General features: G+C 35.4%; 1 protein-coding gene across 3 annotated transcripts in view; it reads right to left on the reverse strand.

Annotated features, from left to right (window-relative positions):
* Positions 1-410: 410 nt before the first annotated feature.
* The window catches only part of GABRA1 (gamma-aminobutyric acid type A receptor subunit alpha1), a 61,163-nt gene continuing 40,794 nt past the window's right edge, over positions 411-20,779 (reverse strand). For all 3 annotated transcript variants that reach the window (XM_053226751.1, XM_015067003.3, XM_015067005.3), the window contains 3 exons: positions 14,479-14,631; positions 8,497-8,699; positions 411-3,301 (listed from right to left, as the gene is read on the reverse strand). In XM_053226751.1, coding sequence (XP_053082726.1) covers positions 2,990-3,301; positions 8,497-8,699; positions 14,479-14,631 — 668 coding nt within the window. In that variant the 3' untranslated portion in view covers positions 411-2,989. The remainder of the gene's footprint in view (positions 3,302-8,496; positions 8,700-14,478; positions 14,632-20,779) is intronic.

Here is a 20,779-nt window from a genome sequence, read left to right on the forward strand (position 1 = left end):
TTGAGGAATGTTATAGCTCCAGGGAAGACTTAAAAATACAGTGCTCAGATTCCTCCCTCCAAAAATGAAACCAGTCTCTACGAAGTAGATCAGAAAACGAATGTGCTGTATTGACAGTCAATACTCTATTAGTTCAGTGTTTTGATTCTGTTCTATTTATGTTTTATAAATTTTAAGTTGACGTGCTACTGGCAGCATCAGATACCGGGTGTTTCGTAACTCCTCTTTGTAAAAGTGATTCAATTAAAACCACAGTTTAGAGACGTACTATTTATACATGTTCAAAATTCTTCTCTGTACCCGAGATTCTTGCTAGCACTTGGCACTTTTAGGTGCTCCTATGTGAAAATGTTTAAAACGAGTCGTTGGTAGGTCCTATTGATAATATGAAAAGAGAGTCAAGCATTCCATTTTGTTATTGAATAATGTTAGCTTTATTGTTATAATAGAATACAGTATGACATAAAATTAAGAGCTTTTGCTAAACTCTGTAAAGCAATACATGCATCTGCCATAAACAACCTCGATTCATGTTAGGTTTTATTGCCACTTCACTGCACTGAGGTGCAATAAACATTCAGCGTCATCTTTTAAAAAATGTTCCTGGGAATAAACAGGAACTGTCCTCTATAAGAGTGTATCTTTATTTTCAAGGAAGACTTAACTAGTATTACATGGTTTAGCAAAGCACTGTAGAAAAGCTACATAGAATAATTTATCTTTGATAAATTGTGCAGTCAATTTATACAATAGAATACTATCCACACACACTAACAAACTAAGAAATGATAGAAATGCAATCATTGCATAGCAGAAAGCAGACTAATAAGAAATATTCACATCTAATGAGTAAAATACAGACCAAATGTTAGGCGTGAGGAGTCTGGAAGATAAAATGCTCTTAATAAACACATTAAGTTAACGCCGAAAAATAACAGATATAAACAGCAACACGGATGTTAGAGCCATATATATATATATTTTATTTTCTATACATGATATCTACACATGATACCAGAGGATGAAACGTCCTTGGTTCAGTCTTTATTGGCCTAGCTCATTGAATTTAGGCAGGACCAAATCAAACAATAAAGCACATTTAAAAAGAAAACCAGAGTTTGCTTAGGAAAACACAAACTGTGTTTTTTCCTACATCATTGGATAGCAGCTTTTTGAAAGAAACATTGCTCAAAAGTTGGATATGGATCCCAATGGACTTATTTGGCAATTATGCTGATAGGTTTATATGTCGTAGCATTTTAAGTGTGGTTAGACTATGACCTGTGGATTCTGGATGCTAATTTTAAACATCTCTGAAATTCTGTTAGACAAAAGGAGACTTCAAAAATACCTTCTGCATAAATATTCATCTCTAAAACTTCTGGGAAGTAATGAAACAGACCAGAATTTTTATAGGGAGTATTAATGGACCTCCTATAGTTAAAGCCCTTACATAGTATACCTACAAATATATTGCTACAGTATAAATGAAATGTAATAATGTTACTCAATAAAAGCTATTTCCTGTACATTCTTTCATGTATTTTTATATTTAATGCTACATATGGTACAACACTTATTGAAATAATTGGTATCAGCAAATATAGCGATAATATACAGTTGATCTTCTAGCTCCAACTAATGCTTTTCCATTTTCTTTCTATTTTACAAGAGCCTAAAATAGGGAAATGTGGCATGACTTGAGCAGATAGCAGCTGATTTACTACTGTACCCCAGATAATAGTTCGAAATTACAAGCTTTCTCTACATAAGTAGACTTTATATTTTAAATTCCATCTGATTCCCACAGGCTGTTCTGTTTTTAATGCAGGCTCTAAAGGTATTTCCATATAGCACTTAACAACATTCTAACAGCTAAGAGCGGTGAGTCCTACACAATATTTTAAGAACACAACTTTAAAAAAGTAAAAAATGTACAATCTCATGCTGTATATTTACATATATAATTTGTTTATATAGTCTATATTTGTTAACTAATCATAAATTTCAATCTAAAGCTTTTAATGTACTGTTATATAAAATAATACATTCAACAATTCTAGAGCTTGCAAAATAGGTTTGCCTCTCTAAAAACATCTTCATAATGAGTATCAAGTGATTATTGGACCCATGTGCTATCTGGATATAGACAAGGTGGCAAAGGGAATATTTTTAATTGTTTTATTTATTTTTATTAATATATTTTTTTTAGTTTTTAGTTTTTATTGAGTGTATGTCTCTGTTAAAATGATTTCTCATCGAAGCAAGTGGTAAAAGCTCAGATGATGATGAAGTAGCCTATTTAAAGCATTTCTCTTTTTTGGATTAAATGCTTAAGGAACTGTACGTTTGCTTATGCAATCTCCATGGATTCTAAAATAGCATTTAACAGCAATATAATGCACTAGCCATTTTTAAAAGGAGGAAAAAAATTGGGATCTTTAGCTTTGGAAACAAAGTGTTAAAGCTATACATCCGTTCAAAAAACAAAACAAAATGTAAGCACACTGTAGTTTGTGCAATAAAGACATAGATTTTTAAAATTGTTGTCATTAAACATTTATAATGTATTCTTTGAAACACCTCCACATAAAAATATTTTTGACATATACAGTATCTTTTTTTTAGAATATTTGGAAATAAATATCTACAAATGACCTGGAGTTACAGACTTAAGTTTTATTTTCCTTCTACTTTCCCTCATAGCTTGGACCTCCTTCCCCACCTTTCCTCTCTGTTTCATTCTGTCTCCTTCTGTCGTGATTTTTCTCTCTCGCTTCCTCTCTCAGAATCCTGTCTCTCAGCTGTATGTTCTGCTTTGCTCTGGATTGCTGGACAGGGGTCTGTTGTTCTCATATGAATTATGGAAATAAGGAAACCTTCAAATTCTTTAAGACAGAGGCAAGAAAGCAGATGGGAATCACCGCGTTGAGAACAGAAAGCAATTCCCAGTGCAGAAGACTGAACAACGGAATGTGAATAGAAGGACTTATTGATGTGGGGTGGGGGCTTTCAGCTGAGGCTCTCTGTTTAAATATGTAGCCCAGTAGACCAAGTTAAAGATTCCGAATAGCAGCGGGAAGGCTATTCTTGACAGTCGGTCAATTTTGCTGACACTGTTAAAGGTTTTCTTGGGTTCTGGTGGTTTTGTTTCCGGCTTGACTTCTTTGGGTTCTATGGTTGCACTTTTAGCAATCGTGGCTAAGCCAGGGTCACCCCTGGCCAAATTCGGGGTATAGCTGGTTGCTGTTGGAGCATAAGTGTTGTTTTTCTTAATGAGAGGATCCTTCACTTTCTTTGGCTGTTGAAGGAAAGAGTAAAAGCATTTTGTTCAGTAAACTGTGGGAAGGAAGTTTATAAGTTGCTGAGCAAAATCAATACTTTGATTAACATGTAAGAAATGGAATGTATACCTGCTTTATTGAGACAAATTAAAAATGCAGACACAAATCCCCAGTTATAAGATTGACAAGTTTGGGCATCTACTGTACAGGATGGTGATTATACCTAGAGACATACATATACTTATCATATACTATGATATACTAAATACATATCATATACTTGAATGTTGCTAAGGCTAAGTCTTAAATGTTCTCACCACAAAAAAAAAAAAAAAAGAAATGGTAACTTTGTGATGGGATGGAGACAGTAGTAGGGTAGGGTAGGGTAGTAATGACTTCATAATATATGAATGAATCATCAATCATATCAACTACATGGTATACCTCAAACTTACACAATATCATGTGTCACATATCAATAAAGCTGGGGGAAAAATGCAGACACAGTATTTTCCAGGCTTCCCTATCAAGAGGTAGAGTGATGTGATGCCATGTTAGGAGCCTATCCTCAAGAAGCTTTGCAGCCTCAGCATTTACCCTCTGAAAACATTACTGCCTCATGAATTAGCTTGGACTAGAAAACTGAGTGACCAGAGACCATGTACAGTGAGAAGCCCAGTCCCAGTGTCAGGCCCCAGATGAGTGAGAGGCCATTGTGGATCCTCTGCTCCTGATGGAGTCTCCAGTTTACTGCAACCATGTTGGTGAGCCCATATCCTAATAGAAGTACCACCAGGTTGCTCCCAGCCCCACACGCCTGGAGGTTGCTGTAGGTCACTAAGTTTTGAAGTGGTTTGTTTTGCAGCGATGAGTTGCTGAGACAACAATTATTTGCTCCTTCTCCCCAGGTTGCAAGTGGGCAAATGATAAAACAGTTATTCAGGGTATCTTGAAGCCAATTTCTTGTTCAATGTCAGCGGCTTGTCAATGTTATCTGCACAACTGCAGCATTTCTTGGGGTTTCTATCATATAAACATTTCCAAAAAATGAAGTGGATCATTGTTCACAGCTATGTGGTCTGATATACTGTCATTAGCCACTTGTGACTATTGAGCACTTGAAACATCGCTACTCTGAGATGTGTGTAAGTATAAAAATGCACACAGGATTTTGAAGGCCTAGTATAAAAAAAGGAAAAGAATGCAATATATCTCTTTAATAATGATTTTTATTGTTTACACATTATAAAGATGCTATTTTGGATATATTGGTAAAAGCATATTACTAAATCACTAAATTCTACACCTAAAACTAATATTACACTATATGTTAACTAACTGGAGATTAAATCAAAACTTGAAAAAGAAAACAAAAAAAATTAATTTCCCTGATTTGTACTTTTGAAAAAAGCTAATAGAAAATTTTAAATTATATACATCATTCACATTTGTGGCTCACATGTTTCTGTTGGATAGCAGTAGTTTAGAAGAGTAGTTCTCATTCTTTTGTGCACACTAAATCACTAGTTAAACACTTTTAAAGGGCAAATATCTTGGGCACAATCTCATATTTTGAATCAGAAAACCAGAAGTGGAGTCTGGTTACTGATGTTCCAAAAAGGTATAGAGAATACTGATGAACAGCTAAACTTAGCCAACCAGACTCAATGTTCTCTGAATAATCCGCATTTTTATTATTGAATCAGAATAAAATTTTACTACCAAAAGACCTGATGCTCTTCACAAGAAATACTAATTAATTTTAACAGGTTAATTTCTTTATTATCCAGCCCTGTGATGTCTCTGTTACCTTTTCCCCTCCTTCAAATCTGTAAACATTACATTAGGACAACAACAGAAAGCCCAGAAATTGTTTTTTTCTAGTATTACATCATAAAAAGTAAGGCCACTCACTCTAACTGTACTCCTATTTTATAGTGAAGACAGATTTGGTTAAGCTTTATGAAGAATGACAGAAAGTTCCATAATTATTTGTACAAAACTGAGGCAAGTAAAAGTAATTCTCTCTTTCACTGTCAAAATGACTACAGGTCAAAAATAGATATGGTTTAGTAAGTTACACAGAGAAAGACAAATACCACATGATTTCACTTATATGTGGAATCCAAAAAACCAAAACAAATGAATAAATAAACACAAAGCAGAAACAGACCCACAAATACAGAGTAGGGTAGGCAAATACAGAGGGGGGAAGGCAAAATGGGGAAAGGGGAGTGGGAGATACAGGCTTCCAGTTATGGAATGAGTCATGAGAATAAAGGCACAGCATAGGGAATATAGTGAATGGTATGATAATGGCATTGTATGGTGACTTGGTAGCTACACATGTGGTGAGCATAACATTAAGGTGTAGAGTTGCTGAATCACTATGTTGTAGGCCTGAAGTAATGTAACATTTTTTGTCACCGTACTAGAATAAAAAAAAGATATGGTTTGTTTCAACACAGTTAAACAGCCAAACTGAACTTGTAATAGTCCACTTCTTAAAAAATAAGAATTCTAATATTGCAGAATACAAGCATGCATGTCCTTTAGATAAAATGTACATGTACTCTGATGTTGAAGAGAGGCAATGGGTTCCAATCTAACCAAAACTTGTTGAATGACAGACACCCTATTAGATAAGCTGAAATGGGTAATCAGCAACAAGAATAATTCTTGGAGGAGAGTTTATATTATTAATAGTTTTCATTTCTCCCAGTGCCAAATTATTATAGTACTCCAGTACTAGAATACTAAAATTTATCAAGTTAAGTGCTTTTATTTGCAACATCAAGTTGAATAATATATTGAGAAATATCTGGTTGGCTTATCAGGAAAGAGCACTTAACATTTTTTTTTTTAATTTTTAAGAACGTTAAGCTCCCCATATTCTCTAAGAAGCTGGTGTTTCTTTCAGCAATTTAGTATATCAGAATGGATCTTAAGCCGGCTACTGAATGTTGACTTGATAATGTGATGACTTATGGAAATTTTCTTTTTATTTTCAAGTTATATCATGTTATAGACTGAAATTTAACTCTCCTGATCATAGAATACACTCATCTGGTCATACAAAAAATATTTTATTCATCCTCTCTGAATGTCAAAACGAGACCCGGGTCACATTGTGATCACACTCCCTGTAATAAGCAAATCAAACTGTCAAATCCCTGGGGAAGATTTTTACAGAGGCATAGATAATTTACAGAAAATATTGTCTTTCTTCTTAGGATGATAGATATAGATGATTCGCTGATATATATATATGTGTGTATATATATAGGTAAGATATGACTATACCGATATCTACATTTGTATACTGAATAACATAGACTATAGACTGATAGAGATTAGAATATTTTCATTTGACACATGACTTGGAAACCTAATACAGCATCAGACAGAGATAAATATAAACTTACCTGTGAGCTCAACCAATGCTGCAACCTAAATTCTATGTTTTCCAGACCAAATTCATGTAACAAATCACTAACAACCAATACTGATGAGCCAGAATCAGAAAGACACTGGTCTCATGCAGCAAAGTATTAAGACAGAAAAGCAATTTTTTCCAATGTTTGCACATCACTTCAGTTGCATATCACCCACGTTTGCATATCATTAATTCTGAAGAACTTTAGTAGACTATTCCAGTGATTCTAAGATGTGCATTTAAAAATTGTTCACATCTATGACTCTGGGCTATGTCTTACGACTGGTAGTGTCTTATGATTACCCATCTCTATGTTTGGCTCTCTCTCCTTTGGGCTGCTCTTCTTTTCTAGGACAAATGGAGGCCATCAGTGGCTAAAGTAAATATTTGACAATTACTCTGTCTTCACTCTTTTCATTCCTCTCTCCAACTAGTAAACACAATCCCTTTGTCTTATCTCCTCTCTCTACTGAACCTGAGCCTAGGTTCTTGGTTTGAAAATTCAGATTTTTTTTTTAATACTTGCCAAGCATGTTTCAAGGGAAGGCAAATTATGAGGGTGTGGTTCGGGTACTGTTGGCTGCCACAGTACATTCTACACAGAGCCTTCCTTCGCTTTTACCTGTGTAGGAGAGCATGGGGGTGTTCAGCTGATTCATCTGGGGTAGATCTAAAAGGGCTTTTACTTGGCAGTATATTTTCTTTCATATGCATATATTAATGACTCATCTTATAATCAGTAACACTATAAATTCATTTAAATACGGTAGATGTTTCCACCACAAAGCATTCCTTTTTCTAGTACATCTGTAGAGCTATGAGGAAAACACCATTAAATTAATTTCTTTACTATAGACCCTTTCAGATTCTCGAATATATTGTGACTCTGTGATATAGTATACACCATTATATAAGTGTATTCAACCACACAACTTAATTTTTAGGGACTATCTCATGAGATTAGTACTCTGAGGAACAGAATTTTGGGAAAACTACTATAGAGTGAATTCTTCTAAATTACTTCTAGATGTCTTACAATCTCTGTGTCTCTGACTTTGACCTTCTTTCTACCATCTGAAGGTTCACCTACACTTTGACATACTTTACTTTCAAGCCACAGAAGTAGAAATATCCTCCTTTCATGTTCTTTAAAATACACTCTAGAATAGATTCTAATTTAGAAAAACAGTAATGAGCTATACTTGATAATTTTCTACAAAGAAGAATTTTTCTGTGATTTCTGTGTATGATCCTTAAAGCAAAACTCTAATTTGGGGAAAGAAATATCTTTATTGCCCCTTGCTTTACTGAAAATTGGAGATAATGCATCTCACAAACTCAATTCCACTGAGGCATTATAGTCATAATATTTATGACCAAGGTGATTAGGCTCAGAAAACGACCAAAAGGCTATGATTTTCAAATTCTAAAAATTATAATGGCATAGCTTTATTTGCTCCTAATGTCAGGTTGATTAAAGCTGTTCTCAAATCGATGGAGGGCACAGGAAAGCATACTTGAGTAGAAATGTTCTCCTTCATCTCTCTATGATCTCCTTACTCTACTCTGCTCTGCCCATCTGCCCACTCAAACAACCCCTCTCTTTAGCACTACCAAAATTACCATAGCACATAGTCATTGATGATATAAGAAACAAAGAATCCTCATCACCCTGTCTCTGCATTCTTCAGCCATTTCCCGAAGTCTGAACATGCCATCTCACAGGGCTAATAAGACATATCAGTGATGCATTACAGGGGATCTTAAAGCATTTACCTTTTCTGGAACCACACTTTTGCCATCCCATGCATAACCTCTCTTGGTGAAATAATTTACTGTGGCAAACTCGATCAGAGCCGAGAACACAAAGGCATAGCACACTGCAATGAACCAATCCATAGCAGTTGCATAAGCCACCTTCGGAAGGGAATTTCTGGCACTGATACTCAAAGTTGTCATGGTGAGCACAGTTGTTACCCCTGTAAAGAGAGAAATTAAGTGAATTTGTAGGTTCATACTGCAAAATTTGATCACTGGAGGCCAACCTACTTGTGCAAAAGGTAACCAACAGTGCCATAGATACAGTGGGTTGTTTTTGTTGTTTTTTAATCATCCCATGTTGGTTTGGGATGAATGAGTTTTAATACAACCCCAGTGTAGTGTATAGTTCATGGTATGGCAGTATTGAGGGGGATCTCTTGGAGAGATAAACTGCTCTGCTACTGAGAAGCTGTTAATAAAATCATGAATTCCCTTAAACGGGCACCTTGAACAAGGTGTCCTGGGCAGGGAAGGAAACAGTACTGTCTCACTGTCCCCAACGCTTTCAAACAGAAAGCATAGATCTTCATTGTCTCTGATCCACAAGAAATTGTTGTATCCTCATCTCTGTTTAATATTCTATCTGCATATCCTAAATGTATAAACCAAGAAGCTAGTAGCTTCTTGTTAATCAATAATTGATAGATAATTGAATTATTTTAGGATAATATTTTGCTACATTGTTAACTTTTCTGCTTTTATACTATTTTCCCCCTAATTCTAAAATAGCTCCTCTTTGTGGCACCTGGGTAGCTTAGTTGGTTGAGCCTCCTACTCTTGATTTTGGTTCAGGTCATGATCAAACAGTTCGTAATTTCAAGCTCTGCATTGGGCTCTGTGCTTACAGTGTGGAGTCTACTTGGGATTCTCTGTCTCCCTTTCTCTCTGCCCCTTCCCCTCTCACTCTCTCAAAAATAAATAAATAAACATTAATATAATAAAATAAAACAGCTCCTCTTTTGAAGAAATTCCTGAAATAAGTTGCATGTCATTTGCTTGAGGTTATACAGCTCAGAAGTGGCAAGACAAAAATACGAACACAAGTTTGTCTGATTCAAATGTCCACAGTCTTTCCCCTTTTTTTGGTAATGCTGCCTCATTTGCCCGATTCTGTGAATCCATTCCTAGTGATTAATGTTACCTATATTCAAAGCAGTTTTCAAACCAGTTGTTTTTAGCTTATTTAGACAATTATGAGTTGGTATGTGAATGATATCCATTAATGTTCATTTAATAAATTGATACAATCAACCTACTATATGCAAAACCCTATAACAGAGGCATTGTAACGTACCTCTTAAGCCATTTGAAAATGTATTAAAAAACTCACAGTAGTCCCATAGGGGTGGCTCAGGCTGCATGGTATGCAAAGACTTCTAACCTCTTCCAGTGACTAGTCCCAACCTTACCACTTACTAGCTCTATGGCCTCAAGTAGGCAAATTTACTTGTAGGGACCTCAGTCTCCACATCTGTAAAAGGGGTGATTTAGATTTCATTCTCTCAACTATCTATAATTGTTAAAATTATCAGAGAAACTTCTGTATAATTTTTCACAAGATTACTTGAGGATTAAATGTAATAATAGGTAAAAGAATTTTAAAGATGGTAAATTATTTCCATGGAAGATACTGTCATCTCATGTCTAAAACTCATATCTATGATTACCCTTTTGGATTAATATTTAGAGAATCAGCAGTGTCACACAGCTGGTAGGTGACTAATTTTTCTAAGCTGCTTTAAGCCATCCAATATTTCCTAGTTTTCCATGAATTTTAAGGTAGATGATCTTTGTAACTATGTTACGGAGTGATAAGATTAAAAAGAAACATTGAGACTTTTATTAAATCATATTTTTTTGAGACATGGTCACAGATATAGGGAGTAGACTTACTCTAAATTTTGGAGGTGTTACAGAAAGTTCTGGGGAATTATCTGTATTATATAACCAACAAATGGTTTAAGAAATATTGGCCGGTAAACAGTTCTTAAATTTACATATCAGTATTAACTTGAGCTAAGAGCAAAGTAATTAAATGTCAGTATTTGAGGAACTGAACAACCCAGTTCAAATCCCAACTCTGTAATTGCTGAATGACCTTGGGAAAACTGCCTCACAATCCTGAACTTTTTTTTTTTTAATTTTAATGCTTATTATTTTTGAGAGACAGAGAGCATGAGTAGAGGATGGGCCAAGAGAGGGAGACACAAAATCCAAAGCAGGCTCCAGGCTCTGAGCTGTCAGCAGAGTCTGACACAGGGCTCTAACTAATGAACCACAAGATCATGACCTGAGCTGAAGTCGGACATTTAACCAACTGAGCCACTGAGGCATCCCTGTTGTCTTTTTTAAAAATTATCTCTTTTTGGGGCACTGGGTGGCTCAGTCTGTTGGGCATCCAACTTCGGCTCAGGTTGTGATCTCACAGCTTATGTATTTGAGCCCCACATCGGGCTTGCTGCTGTCATCATGAAGCCTGCTTGGGATCCTCTGTCCCTCTCCCACTCGTGCTCTCTCTCTCTCACAAATAGTAAATAAACATTAAGAAAATTATATCTTTTAAAATTAATTTTAATAAGTCTAACTCAGAGGGATATTATGAATATTAAATAAAATACTGTAAAAAAAAGTGTTTAGTATTAAGCCTGATACCAAGAACAAAGCTAATGGCTACTATTATTTTTTTTAATATTTTTTATGTTTTTATTTACTTTTGAGAGAGAGAGACAGAGACAGAGCATGAGCGGGGTAGGGGCAAAGAGAGAGAGGGAGACAGAATCTGAGGCAGGCTCCAGGCTCTGAGCTGTCAGCACAGAGCCCGACATGGGACTTGAACTCATGAGCCGCAAGATCATGACTTGAGCTGAAGCCGGATCCCTAACCGACTGAGCCACCCAGGTGCCCCAATGGCTATTATTATTGACAACTTTGGTCCTTGTTAGTAAATCTCTGCTGCAGTGAGTTTCATTTTTTTTTTTTTTAATTTTGGTTCATGTAGACAACTGTCAGAAGTAATTTGGGAATGGGTGTTCTTAAACTAAATGTATCGGTAAATTAAGAGTGAAGACTAGCATAAACAGAGGTGTGTGTGTGTGTGTGTGTGTGGTCTTCCAACACTTGCTACAGGGGCAGAGAAAGGAAAAAAAAAAAAACTGTGTTGAGCACCTATTAAAAGTTCCAAGAACTCAATCTGACAATGCATATATTTTATTTCTCTCAATATTTTAAAAAGCACTATTTTACTTTAATTGGTCTCTCATTTTACAGGCAGCTGAATCTTTGAAAAATGAAGATTGGATCTAAAACTTGGATCTATGTGGCAACAAAATTACAGGACCACACTGCCTCTAAATGACAGCATGGACCATCAAAATGATGTTTTAAGACATAAAACAGGCTTTGGCTTTGCTGCATTCTTCAACCTTATACTAACCTGTTAGAAAGAACAACTTTTTTTTTTCTTTTTCCTTTGTATATTTTTTCTTTAAATATCCATGACCCTGTCAGGCATCTGACACAGCACAGAGGAATGTGCTGAATTGAGACTAAAAACAATGGAAACATGTGTACTAAGTAAATGTTAAAAGGCTAAAGGTCTAGAGAAATTGTACTAGTGATTGTATTGAACTTAAAATGTTACAAATATATGACTTGATACACAGAAATACTTGCCACAGCTGAGTTTACAAATACATAGTTAGGTTCACCAGAAGGGCATGAGTTGGCTGAGATATCACATTGCTGGAAATGTGAAGAGCAAGGGTTTTGACTTATAAAAGATTCCAAAATGCTTTAGAGAATTTCCAAAAAGGAAGGATAGAATTTATTAGGGTGAGAAGGAGGGAGAGTGAGTATTAAAATAAATAAGTAAATAAATAAATAAATAAATAAATAAATAAAAACTTTTTCACTGCACTTCTGGGTTCATTCTACAAAAATAAACACAAATATTAAAACATTTTCTCTATTCCCTTTCTTTTTCAATTTCCAGTGAATAAAGGGCTCAAATTAAATATACATATAGAAGTAAGCACCTTGACAAGAGTTCAATCTTCAGTTCTAGTAAGTGGCTTCAACACTAGTTAATATTAACAAATGGTAATTAAAGAAAGAATTTGAAATGAGCTACTCTTGTGCTCTGCAGCTTGAATCATCTGGGATCTTTTTTAATGTTTATTTATTTATTTTTAGAGATGTGGGGGTGGGTGGCAAAAGGGGGAGAGAGAGAACCCGAAGCAGGCTCTGCACTGTCAACACAGAGCCTGACGTGAGGGCTCTGGGCTCGAGCCCACAAACTTCAAGATTATGACTTGAGCTGAAACGAAGAGTCAGATGCTCAACCAACTGAACCACCCAGGCGCCCCATCCCAGACCTTAACAGCTATGTTCCTAGACTACACTCAGAGCAAAGATTTGGTCATTTCCAACCTGGAAGCACTTTGCTAAGTTCAAAAGAAAAGACTCTTTCCTGGGCACTCGTAGCAAAGTCTTGTTTTTTTCATGAGATAACAGATTTTTCATGCCTTTCCTGTTATTGAAGATTGATGCCATAGGGATCTCGGCACATGAATAATCCTCAATTTAAATTATAAGCTTCTTAAGGTTTTTTATTCTCTGGTAAAGAGGCTTAAATATAGCATGTGCCTAGTTGATGTTTTAGAATAAACCTTGATAATTTCACATTTCACCAATAAATATGTGATTGTTATTTCCAAATGAATCCCACAACCACCTGATTTCATGTCTCATCATTCCATCTATATAGCATATTGATTTTGGTTTGGAATGGTCATTAAGGCACCAACTCTACAGCGAAGAGAGAGTCTGGGTCTTACTACAGACACCTTCACCTAATAGCTTCTGAAGGTGCTATTCTTGGGCAGGTTACCCAATTTCTTATTCTTTAGCTTTCTCTTCTATAACACAGGGATAATAACAGTACATAGAATTTTTTAGCATTAAATAAGAGAATATAGGTTTATATAATATAACCTGATATAAGAGCATTCAATAAATATTATCTATGATTTTCAATGTGACTCAAATTTTAAGCTCCAGAATATAATCTTCATAAGGGGAGCGGTTTATGTTCAGTTCACTGTAGCATTCTATGTCTACAACATAGTAGGAGCTCACAGTAGGTTTCAAAGAAATGTTCGCTGAATCAATGTATGAATCAATCAATGAATTCATTTTTTGTAATGGAATATTTTGTTTTCATCAGTCTTTAAAGTAAAATTAATATAGTGTACTACAATACAGGCAGGAAATCCCTCTTTATATGAAATACAAGCTTCTAAAATTATAAGCTAGGGGGTGATTTTTCCAATAAGTAAAAAGTTTGTTACAATTTAAACAATATTGCAATTAGATTTCCTTAACTCATAACATATAGAACATTTAAAACATCTTGATAGGAAAAAACAAAAGTGTATTTGAAACTCTTCAGAAGCATACACATGAAGTAAAATGAGGTATTTCTATACTGATGATGGTCATTCATGAGCTCTCCCTACCTAAAGAATCCCTGCCTTCATATATGTAAGGAAGTAATTCTGCTGATATTTTCTCAGACTCTCCAAAAATACACTGATACATGATTATACATTCTAAATATATGATTTCAATATTAATATTTCTGTTTTTCATCTATCACCATGTATTTTATGTTTGCTTCATTCCTCAACTCTCCCAAAACATCACATCAAATGTTCGTTAGTTCCATCTAACTACATGCGCTAGAAACAGCTTTTGCTATTTAGAGAAAAAGTTTTTAAAAATCATACCATAATGAGAATGGTAACTCTTTGAACCTTTCTATTGTGCTAACTTCAGATTTTAATGTATAATTACTTTTTCATTCCATCAGCAACGTCACCAATATGATATAACTTGCCCTCCATGTTAATCGGCATGCAAATGTTAATTGGCACTCACCAAAGACAGTCCTTGCTGGTACAGACTCTCTGTTGAGCCAGAAAGAGACTTGGGAGAGAATAACTGTCATTATGCATGGCAGGTATGTTTGAATAACGAAATAGCCAATCTTTCTCTTCAGGTGGAAATGAGTGGTCATTACAACATATTCTCCTAGAGGGTAAAACAGACAGTAAGGTGAAACAATTTGACCTTGAAAAGAAGTTATCTTTAAATTTTTCCAGCAACAGCAAAAGCCTGTTCTTTAGACCTATCCTGTCTCCAGGTGACATTTGGTTCCCAAAGAGAAAAGCTTTTATCCAGGAAAGGAAAGAGATATTACAAAAACACACCAAGACGGGTCTGAGGATGAGACTGAGGTGCCAGAAATGTCATAGATATTGTCAGAACCATATCATGGTACATCACACATTTCAGACATATCTGAGCATCTATTTACAGATTGGCTTTAATGACCATGAAGGCAATGTGTGAGTCCCCGATGACACCTACTAATGGGTTAGAACAGATCAGATCCCCAGTTTACCACTATGGAAGACATTCAGGATGTCTAATGAAGAAGTTTTGGTGTCCAACTTGGGGGAGTTCCTCGCAACACCAACAATTCCTTTCAGCAGCTCTGTCACCTTCAGTAAGTCATTTAGCTTAAGCCTGATCTTTGAAATAGGAGAGTGAGCTATCCTCTGGGTTCTATACCCAGAGTTTCTCAAAATTTATTTTGAGGAATACATTCATCAGAATCACCTGGAAAGGTTTTGACATTCAGTTCTTCAGGTCCTACCTAGATACACAAACCATTCTTTAAAAAAAATTTTTTTTTAATTTTTATTTTTTAAAGAGAGAGAGAGAGAGAGACAGAGCACAAATCGGGAAGGAGCAGAGAGAGAGGAACACAGAATCCAAAGCAGGCTCCAGGCTCTGAGCTGTCAGTACAGAGCCCGAAGTGGGGCTCAAATCCATGAACTGTGAGATTACGACCTGAGCCAAAGTCGGACACTTACCGACTGAGCCACCCAGGTGCCCCCACAAACCATTCTTCAGGCAGGCCCAGGAAAATCCATTCCAATACAACTTTTGAACTTGTCCCAATTCCTAGCCTAAGCTAGGAAACAGTAGACTAGGTAGGCACAATTCATGGTTTTGATATGTATCAAAATCTGATTTCATTTAGAGGTCGAAAGTGATAGACATACAAACCAAATTGTAGGAGTTTATTTTTTTAATTGATGTTATATTTTCTCAATTATAAACCTTTAGAATCCATTCTGAATATATATATACTTAGCTATCTGTCAGTGGGTAGAAGAGAACTAGGTGTATTCCTACACTATCACTTCCTTTGGTATTCACATTTCTCCATCTTTCTCCTTCCCTTCAACTCCAAACTTCCTCCTATGCAACCTGTTATATATGTTTCAATCTGTGGCCATCCAGCTTCAGACCTTAATGAGGCTAAAACTGTTCATGATCTCTTAATATCCTAAACTTCATCTTTCTGGAAAATAATTATAGAGGTTCTGAGTGTAGTTTGGCTTTCAGCTTTCTTCCCCTTTTTTTCTTGACTCTAGCCAGGATTTCCTTTCTCACCCCTGACCCTAGTGTCATTTGTACCTAGAGGGCTGCCAAATCTAGAGCTCTAAGTAACATCATTTTTAAAATCAACCTGTATTCCCAAATATCTACAAGACATCTCAGACATTGATTTTTTATTGACATCACCAACTAAATACATTCAAAAACAGACATTAGTTAACCTTTCCCATAAAAAATAATGACCAGCATACAGCTGTGTTGAATTTCCACTTAGAGTCCATCTTTAAATTCATGGTACTCTCATCTTTCTACTCACTCAGGCTAAAACCCTGGAATTGATCCATGGATGTGAAGTAGGGCTTCAGAGGGAGAAAGAAAGGAATAAGTTGAGCATCACAATTTTAATTTCTCCTGCGCAGTATCTCCCAGTCTATCGTTTATCTGGTGGTCACTGCTCTTATTGCCTTTGTAGATCCGTCAATTGTCTTGCTCATCTCTAGCCACTCCCTCACTCCAGTTTTCCCTAAACTTTGATGCAGAGTAATCTTTTTAAAGCATATGTAGGTACACCTGGGTGGCTCAGTTACTTGAGCATCCTACTCTTGATTCCAGTTCAGGTCATGATCTCATAGTTGTGGCATCAAGCCCTGCGTCAGGCTCTGCGCTGAACATGGAGCCTGCTTAAGATTCTCTCTTTCCCTCTGCCTCCTCTCTTCCTTGTTCTCTCTCTCTCTCTCTAAAATAATAATAAAAAAAGGATATGTAAAATCTTAAAATGCCTTAATGGATTCCCATTGTCTACATTAAGGTTTCTCAACCTCAGCACTATTGACATTTCTGACCAGATAATTATTTATTGTGAGGGCTGTCCTATATGTTGCTGTATATTCAGCCTGACCTGTACCCACTAGATGCCACTAGCAAATACTCCACTCTTCCCCAGTGTCACAATCAACATTGTCTCCAGTGTTACATACTGACAAGCAAACTCCCTAAGCTGTATTTAAGACTCTGTCACAGCTCTAAAAATGCATTTTAGCATTACGTCTCATAGCTCAGCACTCATTCTCACAACTCAGTATATTGAGATACTGATACAAAATTCTCTACATGACATCTATTACTGCTGAATATTTTGTTCACCTATGGGTTGGGATGAATCCATAGCAGAATAAGAAGAAATGTACCGTAAAGGAAAGCTTATTAGCTTTGGAAGCAAATGGATTTGAGCTCAAAACTTAGACATCTTATATTCTTACTGTTAGCCTTGGGCAACTCAGTCTCTGATCCTCTGTTTCCTAATCTATAAAATAGTGAGAAGTATACTGTGGGGAGAATGAAGAATAGGGAGTCTATTTAAGATCATGTTGTGTAAGAGTTTTAAAATAAATTTTAGTTCCTTTTCCCATTTTCTTACCTGTTCCCTCCAATCAGAATTGGTAAAAGTATTAGTAAAATAAATGCATTTATTCTTCACAGTAGGAAATAATTCACAAGTGTAAATAAGCTTTCACTGATAATTGTTAATAATGATAACAATTTTAATTGTTATCAGTAATGTTAGTTGTTTTAATTGTTATCAGTAATTTTAATTGTTATCAGTAATGATTTACTGATCCCTTGTAAGTAATTTCAAATTTATTTATAGCTTGTTTACATTTATAATAATATTTTATACTTTTTAGTTTATCTAATTTATATGCTTATATTCCTCTCATCAAACTTAAAATTAATTGGAAAAGGATAGTTCTTGGAATATAGCATGGTTTTACATATTTTAAGTATTCAAATATCTGTGTATGGTGAAAAGGGACACACTGAGATTTAAGGGCACTCACTCAAATCAACATCCATCAGAATCTCTCTTTGGGAGGGAAATATGCTTACTAATTTCTTTTAATTTTCTATAGATACATTGGGTGACCTCCAAGGTCACCCAAAAGAATTAAATGATTCAAATTTGAGAAAGATGCAAAAAACCAATTTTCCCTGGGCTACTAAAATGTCATCTTATGGGCATGGCCATGTTACATTTTATCCTCTCAGGAGTACGCATTATTATTCTAACCATTCATTCAACTGAGATTTACAAAATTTTACCAGCCCAAAGAAAAAATTCCAGAATGTCAGAAAGATGAATATCTATACATATTCCATTATCATCTTTTGTTGTTCACAATGAACATTTTAGGAAGATTCTGAAAATAATATTATTTTGGAGGAACTATTATTCAACATATTTGTTATATAAACCATTTTGTCACTAACAAAATAGAGAAAGGAGGATTTCAAATCTTCTGAAATCATTTTCTTAAATTAAACAAAATCTAAGAAGCTTTGGCACAAAACATTTAAGTAAGGAAAAGAAAAGGCAGCAAAATCAGAATCATGTTGTAATAGTTTAAAAATAAAAGAAAAACACAACAAAAAAATCAGTCTCCTAAATTGAATAGAGATATTCCTAAAGAATATCTCTAGACATCAAGTGCTTATGCACTAAGCATGTCAAATTCTTTTCCTCTAATTCAATAATCTAGAAGAATTGTAATTCAAATATCCTTGCATATCATGTAACCCTCAGGGAGGCTTGTAAATTAGATGTGACAATATTTCTGATACATTACCATACAAAATTAAGGAGAAGGAGGGAAAAGAAACAGGGATCTAAGTCAGAAAGCAGCTTTGAGGGTTTGTTTAGAACTGGCTTCCATTTACTTGAAGAGCAAATTCCTTGCTTAACTTTATTTGACTTCAGTTTCCTCATTTGTTCAATTAAAATGATAGTGCTTTACTTAATTATTTCCTTGGATGCTGTGAGGATAAAATGAAATGGTAGATATGGAAGTTATTTTAAAAAAATTGAGTCACATGCATATTTATAGCGTGTAGACAAAAGGATAGAAAGGTATTCTTTCCATATCTAGAAAGCAACCATTCACTTCAACAAAGTTGTAGTGAACATTAGGTCCATATAAAGTTGATCCTTTCCTTCCAAGTACTCTAAAATTTGTGTTTTCTAAGTTATGTGTTTCCTAAGTTTCTATGATACCTTTTTAATGGGAACGAGGAATGCAAAATATCGAGGAAAGAATTCGTATTTTAATATCTGCTCAAAGGGTTATGAAATAGAAATAAGAAAAAAAAATGGTGAGAGTTCTAGGCCACTTAGCCTCTCTAGACCCATCTCTTCATCTGAAATAAGAATAGGTTGATCAGATGACTATAGAGTCTTTTCTCCCCATCCCCAACTGCCAGGCTTTACATTTTATGGCTACAATGATTTCTCTGGAGATCATGTACTAGGTTTCATAAATGGGAGACTTGAGGCTCCTTGGATGAATGTTTAACAAAACTGCTGCCTCCGGTCTGGGAAAATGGTTGTTTCCTCATTCATTTTGACCCTGCAGGGTCGTCCTTAAATAAAGTCATCCAGAGAAGATTTTAAGGATGTCACAATTTCTTTTGGTCTGATGTTCTAAGGATAAAAGATAGTCATTCACAAAGAAGAAATATTCATACTCAGCAAAGCTCACCTAAATTTCCTCTGATCAAATCCATCTAGTAACTTAGGTAAATATGAAGGTTTTAGTCATCACTGTGTACTTAAAAAATGCATTACATATTATTTTGTTATTGTTTTCTGGCCATATTTTCATTACACCTAATGACTAATTATTATACTTATTTAATTATTATACTTTCTGTATAAGTCATACTTCCATGCCTCTTAATGACTACTATGATTTTTTCATGGGCTCTCCTTAAAGAATTATTTAGGAAACATAATGTGGTATAGTAGAATGAGATGGGGCCATGTCTGTGGTCTAGTTCCAAACTGCTTTCTCTGATATGTCAAGCAGAAATGACCTCTTCTTCTTGCCATGTGGCTCTCTTGCACTAACCCTATCACTATTATTGATAGTAATATCTAATATTTATTACATAGTTTTTACATGTCAGGTGCTCTGCTAAGAAGGTCACGTGCATTTTCTCATTTCAATCTCACAGTAGCTCATGAAGTAGATCCTCTTATTATCTCCAAATAGCACAAGAGAAATGTCTTGCCAAAGGTCAGGAAGTTAATAAGTGGTAAAACCAGCATTCAAAACTTCACAGCATAATTCCAGAGCCCACACTCTTAAATCCATGATGCACCACATTATAGGATTTCACACATGTCTACATTTCCTGTTTCTAGTCATGTGGTTGAGAGCACTCTGCAGCTAGACTACCCAGGTTCAAATCCCAGCTCTGCCAATGCCTTGCTGTATGACCTAAGAAGAATAGTTAAATCTCCCTGGATTCAATTATGTCCCATCTGTATAATGGTTATAGTAAGAATAATACCTATATCCTGGGATTGTTGTGATGATTTGAACAATGGCAAGTGCAGGTTAGCTACTTATATCAATCAACTATGAGCTTCTTGAAGGCAGGAATTATGTGTCCTTCATCTATCTTTTCCAGGCCCAATTACAGTGTCAAACACAGTAAGTGAGCAAATGGCTGAAGGAATTAGTTAATAAATAAATTAATAACATAGGATTGTATTGGATTTGAGAGCTGACTGGTCTCATCATTTAGTGTGCCTTTAAGGTTTCTCTCTGCCAGGTGACTAGCTGTACTTCAAACTAAATCTCCAACTTACTTTCTTCTCCAAAATTTTATGGCAGACTCGAGAAAAAGATTGTGCTTTAGTGGGTTTGTACTGAATTTAAAAATCCAGGGATTGAACTGAACCTCTTATTTCCCCCCTCCTAGGTCACAG

This window comes from Acinonyx jubatus, chromosome A1, assembly GCF_027475565.1.
Source record: "Acinonyx jubatus isolate Ajub_Pintada_27869175 chromosome A1, VMU_Ajub_asm_v1.0, whole genome shotgun sequence".
NCBI classification, from domain to species: Eukaryota; Metazoa; Chordata; class Mammalia; order Carnivora; family Felidae; genus Acinonyx; species Acinonyx jubatus.